The 8,022-nt window shown below is 48.4% G+C and overlaps 1 protein-coding gene across 1 annotated transcript in view; it reads right to left on the bottom strand.

The window, feature by feature from the left end:
• Window positions 1-8,022, bottom strand: part of RNF17 (ring finger protein 17) — a 79,362-nt gene that overhangs the window by 3,044 nt on the left and 68,296 nt on the right. Inside the window, exons 31-34 of the mRNA XM_011375476.2 lie at window positions 5,479-5,595; window positions 4,279-4,447; window positions 1,945-2,080; window positions 643-832 (exon numbers count right to left, since the gene is read on the bottom strand). Of these exons, the coding sequence (XP_011373778.1) occupies window positions 643-832; window positions 1,945-2,080; window positions 4,279-4,447; window positions 5,479-5,595 (612 nt within the window). The remainder of the gene's footprint in view (window positions 1-642; window positions 833-1,944; window positions 2,081-4,278; window positions 4,448-5,478; window positions 5,596-8,022) is intronic.

Genomic DNA, 8,022 nt, shown 5'->3' on the forward strand with positions numbered 1-8,022 from the left:
ATACTTATCAGAAATACACTTTTTTTGGCAAAATTTTTCCATTTTTAAACACTGCAGTACTTAAAACGGGAGCAAGCTGGAGTCCGCCTGCGGGCCCTCCCTGACATTCCGGCCTCTAACGAGAGTGTATTTACTCTAATGCTGTCTGGAGGGTGGTGTCTGACACGGGTCCGACTGCACGGGATGACTCCAAGTCAGCACGGTGGTGACGGTGGTGCATTCGAGCTGCCTACGGCTGGCCACAGTCCCCATCTGGCCCTTCCTGCTTGTCCTCCAGGGTGCAGCTCAGCGACACTCCCAGCCCCAGGTCTCCCTGACTGGCTGGCAGCACTGAGGGCCTGGCTTCCAAGGGGACAGCATCCCGGCTGCCCCAGTCCCCCACCCAGGACTGCGGACCGCGCCCCCAGCTCCTGGTTTACATGACTGTCCCCACTGACCTGTGCGTTCTTTGATTATAGGACATTCATCTTGATCAGTTTTGTCTTAGTCATGACAACGTTGTTAAATATTAACTAAGACATTTTAGCAAATCTTAGAATTAATCGTACAGTGCTGACAGCTTCACGTACTTCAGTTAAAGCACCTTAGCATCTACAAGTGCACAGACAGAAAGCGCTTTGGCAAGTGAAGGCAGATGCTCACCACGGCAGAAGCGTAGAGCTGTTTTCCCTGAAGACAGTCTATCATGGCCCACAGCGCCTCCATGCTCCATTCTGGGCAGTAGGGGATCCTCGTCTTTGAGGAATCTCTCGTGGGAGGCTTGAACCCCGCCAACATGACCTTTATGGCCCGGGCTGGGTACTGCATAAGGTGAAGAGGAATTTGACGCAGTCTGTCACGAGAGAAATTCTTAAAATGTTCAGAATGTCACAATTAAAATTCTCTAATAGTTAAAACTATACAACACAGGGAAAAAGTTTATGACATTGATCTGTTCAATTTCTTAGATATGACACCAAAAGCATAGTCAACAAGAAAAAGTGATTACATCCAGTTAAAGACGGCAAAGGACACAACAGAGTAGTGAGAAGGCAACTGCAGGATGAGAAAACAGACGTTTCTCCGAAGAAGACTCCTAAGCGGCCAACAAGCACATGACGGGATGCTCAGCGTCACCGATTGCGAGGGGAATCCCGACTGACCTGCAGTGGAGTCCCACCTCACACCACCTGTCAGGACGGCCACCGTCGCACAGAAGGCAGCAGGTGCTGGTGAGGGGACAGAGAGAAGCCGCGACCCACAGACACTGGGTGGGAACGTACGAGGGCCTGGCTGCCACGGAACAGTTTGGTGGTTCTTCCAAATATGAGATTAGAATGTGCACGTGACCCAGCAACCCCACTTCGGAGTGCACAGCAGAGGAACCGGAAGCGGGACTCCCACAGCCACGTGCAGGGCAGCATGGTTCACAATCGCCGCCTGACGGAAACCACCCAAGTGTCCGCCAACACGTGAATAAACAAAATGTACAGCCACATCGGCGTGTCATCATCTACAAACGTAATGAGATTTGGATACCTGCAACAATGGGACGAGCCCTGAGAACATTATGCTAAGTAAAATAAGCCAGACACGAAAGGGCAAACCTTGTATGACTGTGCTTCCGTGAGGAAGAACAAAGGCGCGGGAGGAAGGGGAATGGAATGCTACTGCTTAATGGCGAACAGTTTGTTTGAGATGTGTGAAAAAGTCCTGCAAATGGACGGTGGCGATGGCAGCACGATACCACGACTGTACTAATGCCAGCCGACTGCACACTTAAAAATGGCTAAAATGGCATGTTTTATGTTGATGTACATTTTACCACAATAAAAAAAACTTAGATTAAACAAATTTCCAATTTATGAGTAGCTGTAAAATATTTTAAGAGTAAGAATCTTTCCAATTGTCAAAAACAAACAAAAACTGATAACCCTAATTCGAGAAAGTTGAGTGTGTTTGAACCTGTTCACTGTCAGCTTCTCTGTCGACCCATAGTCCACGAACTGCACCAGGACAGCCAGCGGGTCAAACTCCTTAATGGACACGATCTTCGCTCTGTACCACAAGCCGTCGTCATACTCCGCAAGGCAAGGCATTTCTGGAAAGAGAAAAAGAGAAAAGCACATTGCCTTTTATTTTCTTAATTTTCACAGAAATAAGTAAAGCACAAAGACAACGTGATTACATCTGTCCATTGTCCAGAATTAAACACTGGACAGCCAGCCACGAGCTGGCCTGTGCCCTGCTATGCCGCCTGTACTGGCCTGAGGGAGGCAGCCCCCCAAGCTCGGCCCAGCCCTGCTGTTCCCAGGCCTCGGTCACTCCTGGCCCTATAGCCAGACTCCGCGAACCTCTTCTCATCGGAGCCGTCATCTTCTGCAGACGACGATAAAACAGTTCCTGCCACCCCTGCTTTCAAGTCTGTGCTCCTCCCACCCCTTCTAAAACCACCAGGATGAAAAAATCCAATTACACTGCTCTCATTTAAAATCCTTCAGTGGCCTCTCAGCCACCTGCAGCACAAGTCCTCAGAAGTGCAATTGCCAGGATTCTTCAGTACTCCCCGCCAACCCCGCCACCTGTAGTCCACATGCTACCTAAACACAGCTACTTCAGCATGTGGCTGTCCCCGTACGTAGGGTGTCCCCCCGTGTCCCTGTCATGATAAACACCACCTCTTCCTGCAAACAGCTCCAGCGTGACTGTTAAAGCCGGGCTTCCCTGTCACACTGTCTCTGCAGCCCAGTGGCATCGCGTGCACACCTTGGAGATGAGCCGTCACCCGCACACTGGACTCTGCTCCCACATGCCCACTCCGAGCCCGCCAGTCTCACGTTCCCGAGAACGCTGAGTGCATGCCAGGCTGCATGAAACGGCGAGAACGTGAGGGTGACGGCGCGTGCCTCCTGCTTGTCACGCGCTTCCAGACTTCACAGCAGACAGAAGACACCTCGGGCCCACCTTGCTCTCCTTCCACCCCCGCCCCCTTTCTTTTCCATATTCTCTTCTACAAAATTTCCACAAAGAAAACTAGTTGTGGGCAAACGCTATTTAAATGTGATGTGGCTCTAACGTAGAGATCTTTCACTGTGAATGGTTTTTGTTAGAGTTCTAGAAGTTTTCTAGAACGGTGAGAATTGCATCTGCAGAGCCGTGTGCATGGCAAACCACCGACGGAATCACTATCAGTGGCCCCTTCCAACCTTCACCATTTCCAGCCTCAAAAATGTGACTGGTTTCATCTCAAAGCGGAACTTTAAAAACTCGCCTAATTGTCATGTTATTTTAAATCCACAGAGCAACTCCTTCAATATAAATTCCTTATTCAGATGAACAAATTTAACTGGCGCTTGCCTACGAATGACGTCTACATGCGCGTGAAGAATAAAGGACCTATAGCAAACCACATAAATGATGCGTCTAGAGCTCTATGAGTTACATTCTGTAGACTGTGCGACTTCCCTTGAGATAAAAACACAATGAAAAACTGTTTCTTCCACACTATAAATCTGAGTTTACAAAAATAAAACGATCATGAGTTTATTCTTTCACTCATGCAACGAATATTTATGAGCACCTGCTTGTGCAAGGTGCCCTAAGTGCTGTTGGCACAGCAGTAGACAGTCCCTATATAATGGAGGGTAGGAGGGACAGAGTGATGGGCCGGAGGGCGGCAGGTAGGGCTACTTCACAGGGATCAGGAAGACCGCCAACAGGGACAGTGGGGCAGGGACCGAGGCCACTCTGCGATCTGGGGAGGAACGCTCTGGCAGAGGGACCGGCAGGGCTAGTGTTGGCTGAAGTGGGGACACTCCAGTGGGTCAAAGCAGGTGCGCTGCTTTAGCAAATCCTCTGTTATGTACAAGGGCCCAGTAAACACCTGTCCCCATTATGCCCATAGTGCAGACGCCACTCCTGGAGTCAGGAGTTGGAGTCACCTGCATGCAGTGAAGCTGGGAGAGTGAATCAGAAAGGAAACGAGCAGGGTGTGACCTAGCCTGACAGGATGGGGTGCAACCCGAGCTCATCGCCACCACTCTAAAATGAGCAGGTTAGGTGCTTTGTGACTGAAGTTACTGCCATTTAGGTCTGAGCAACAACTGTCATAATCTGGGCTAGTGGCAGAACTGCCAGCCCAGAAAGATCACCTCACACAATTCACAAGCCCAGGCGGGCATGGAGGAGCCTGGCAGCCTAGCCTGGGTCCGCTGGGCGACAGCACAGCCTCAGCGGGGCGGAGACCCCAAGGCCACAGGCAGCGCGTGTGGCGAGCGGCACAGACCCGTGTGGTCCTACCTGTGCGGAAGTCCGTGAGGGCGGGCAGGGCCTCCACGCTGGTGTTGAACCTGTGCAGGGCTTCGCCCAGGCTCTCCGGCTCAGGCTCCCAACTGGCCCCACTGTCATCCGTGTCGCCGTGCTGCTTACATAGACTGCTGGTCTCCACAGAATCGAGGCAAATGTACACCTGAGTGGGAGAAGGGAAGGCGAGAACTTGCCGATGCTGAAGTGTCAGTACCCACTTCCACGGCGATCACTGCGGCACACAGCCTCCAAGGACCCGGGGACCCTCATAGATGTCCCCTCCCCCCTCACTGCAGTCCACCTTTGTGACAGGAAGGACACGACAGAAGTGCAGGTGTGTGACGGCCGGGATAGCAGCCACGGAGGGGCCTGCCGCGTAGGCGGTGTCACGGGGGGCCTCTTGGAAGGGGACCCTGCGGCCTGGACCGCGGCCTGAGGCGAGACCCCGAGCCAGGACTGAACGAGCAGCTTCCGGAACCCTGGCCCCGCGCTACTTTAAGCAGCTAAATCTGGGGTGATCTGTTATGCAGCAAGAAATAATACGAAAAACACCGTCATAAAGCCAGTGATAGCGGTGCACTCTGCTCCCTGATGAGGTCGCAGAGCAGCCCCTGCTGCTGCCTTTACGGGGACGTCACTGTGAGGCGAATGCAGGAGCTGCATGCGCTGCCTGAGCTGTCGCTTGTCTCTCATTAGCCAAGGACTCTCTCTGTACTGTACTCGTTCATCCCGAGTTCACTGAGTGCCTGCCCGACATCAGGCAGCATCAGGGACATACTGGTGACCAGACAGAAATCCCTGTCTTCCTGGAGTGGTGCTCTGGTGGGGACATGGCAGAGCGTAGGAGGTGCCCGGTGGTGTGGAGCAGAGCAGGGCCCGGAGCACCTGGCGTCCCGGAGGACGGGAAGGAGACAGGTAAGATGCATGGGTGGAAGCAGGTCCAGTTTAAAAGTCTAAACATTTGATGTGACATAACTAAAGCAACAAAACGCTGGGAAAACCAGCAAGTGCTTAAGAAATGTATAAAAAAGTGTCTGATCATGGCATTCAGGGGTGGGATGGGGGGGCAACCAGGTCCCCTGGTTTTCAAGTATTTAAAACCAGTGAGACGGAAACGTGAGGAGCCGATGGCAGAGGGCCGACCGGCACTTCTCACTGTGTCTGCACCAGCGACGACCCGTGGGCACCACGCACCTCGTTCGGCGAGACCACATGCTTGACTTGGACGGCGAAGAGCTCTTCCAGGGAGGGCAGGGACGAGGACAAGTACGGCGGAAAAACAGGGGTCTCCGTCTCAGACAGAAGCAGCTCCTGAAACACCACAGATAAATGACTGCCAGAGAAATGCACGGCATTATCAAATTCATCAGAGTGCAATTTACTCTCAGCAAACAGGAAACAAGCTCTCAGAGACACTCGCAAGTGCCAGATGGTTTTGCTGTAATTGATGGTAAGAAAAAGATCTTTAGAATTTGTCACCCCACTTACAAAAAAGATCGTGTGTAAAACCCCACACACATGTTTACGTGCAGGTGGTGACACACGCACATGGCGTCTTGGAAAGCTGGTAACACATCAGTTATGGCACTGCCACCCACACGCCTGGGCGGCTGGGGGCTTGGCCTTCTTTCCTTCTCACGCTTCTGAAGTATTTAGCTTTAGAATAAGTATGCATTTTATAATAAAAACTAAAATAATACATGAAATCTCAAAAGAAAATTTAAGTAAGTTAAAATAATTTTTAAAACGTGCTCCCTTAAGCTTTATAAAAGCATAAGAAATTATAAAAAAGTTACGCGATTCCCAGAAGGATTATGGCAGTTAGCAGTTGTTAAAAGCAATATATAAAAATATGTGGGGGTTTTTCTTTTAGAAAGTTTTTTTAAATTCTGGAAAATGGCAATTAGCACAAAAAGTAAAACTATCACGTTCAAATTGTAGATTGATCACTATTTAACACTCCAAAATGGTAACAAAACATATCTGAACCACTCAGTAGAGTTCAGGAGAAAGGGACCACCCACTCCTGAATTTTACTGATTTGTTAAAAGCACTTTATAACAAGCATGTGATATTTTTATAATAATAGGAATGAAATTCTACTTATAAATAACTTTCACTTATTAAAACTGTTACTTTCTACACTAAAAAGGGCAAGTGACAAGAGAAAAAACAGACAAAAGACTCATCACAACTGAAAATGGTACTTCAAAGGACACCATTAAGAAAGTGAAGACAACCAACCCACAGAATGGGAGAAAATATCTGCAAATCATACATCTGTAAGAGACCACTAGAACACAAAATATAGAAAAACTCTTACAACTCAATAAAAACACAACCCAGTTAAAAATAGGCAAAGCAGTTTTTTATTCTCTGTTTTTTCCCAGTTGCACTGAGATAACTGATATAACACTGTATTAGTCACCCAGGTGTATGACGGGACGATGTGCTACACGTACACCCGTGAAAGTCACCTCAGTTCAGTTGACATCCATCACCTTACAAGGTTAGAAAACCTTTTTTTCTGATGAAAATATTTAAGATTTATTCCCTTAGCAACGTTCAAACATAGTGTTGTTAACTACAGTTACCATGTTTACATGGCATCCCCAGGACTTAATTACCTTGTAACTGAAAGTCTGACCACCACCAATTTCCCCCACCGCCAACCCTGCCCACCTCTGGCCACCACCAATATGTTCTCTGTGTTCACAAATCTAGTTTCTTTAGATTCCACATGTAAGTGAGATCATACAGTACTTGTCTTTCTCAGACTTATTTTATAGCACAATGCCCTGAAGGTCCATCCATGTTGCCACAAATGGTAGGATTTCCTTTTTATGGCTGAATAATATTCTACTACACACACACAGACACCACATCTTCTGTATCCATTAATCGACTGATGGACACTTAGGCGGCTTCCATATCTTGGCTCTTGTAAATAATGCTGCAGTGACACTGGGGGTGCAGATATTTTTTTGAATTAGTGTTTTGGATTTCTTTGGATAAATGCCCAGAAGTGGCATTGCTGAGCCATAAGGTAGTTCTATTTTTAATTTTTTGAGGAACCTCCACATTGTTTTACATAGTGGCTGCACAAATGTGCAATCTCACTAACAGTGCATGGGTTCCCTTTTCTTTATATCCACGTCGACAGTTGTTAATCTCTTGTCTTTTTGATGAGAACCGTCATAGCAGCTGTGAGGTGGTATCTCACTGTGGTTTTGATTTGCATCTCCCTGATGGTTAGTGATGTTGAGCATCTTTTCATGTACCTATTGGTATTTGAATGTCTTTTATTTAAAAATGTCTATTCAGGTCCTCTGCCCATTTTTAACTGGGTTGTTTGCTGCTGACCTGTGTGAACTCTTCATGCATCGTGGATAGCAGCCCCTTACCAGACACACCATTTGAGATTTACTCCTGTGCTGTGGACTGCCCTGCTGTTTTGCTGATCGTTTCCTGTGCTGTGCAGAAGTTTTTTAGTTTGATGTTGTCCCCCTTAATTCTGTTTTTGTTGCCTTTGTTTTCAATGTTAAACCCTAAAGACAGGATTTAAACAGAGATTTTGCCAAAGAAAATATATAAATAGCCGAAGAGAACATGGAAAGATGCTCAGTGTCATCAGTCATCAGGCAAATGCCACAGTGGGATACCGCACTTTACACCTGCTCTGGGCTGGCCAGGAAAAGACCCGGCAGTGAGCGCGGGCACGGACCCGGGGAACATGGC

The sequence above is a fragment of the Pteropus vampyrus genome, unplaced genomic scaffold (genome assembly GCF_000151845.1).
Source record: "Pteropus vampyrus isolate Shadow unplaced genomic scaffold, Pvam_2.0 Scaffold272, whole genome shotgun sequence".
NCBI lineage: Eukaryota > Metazoa > Chordata > Mammalia > Chiroptera > Pteropodidae > Pteropus > Pteropus vampyrus.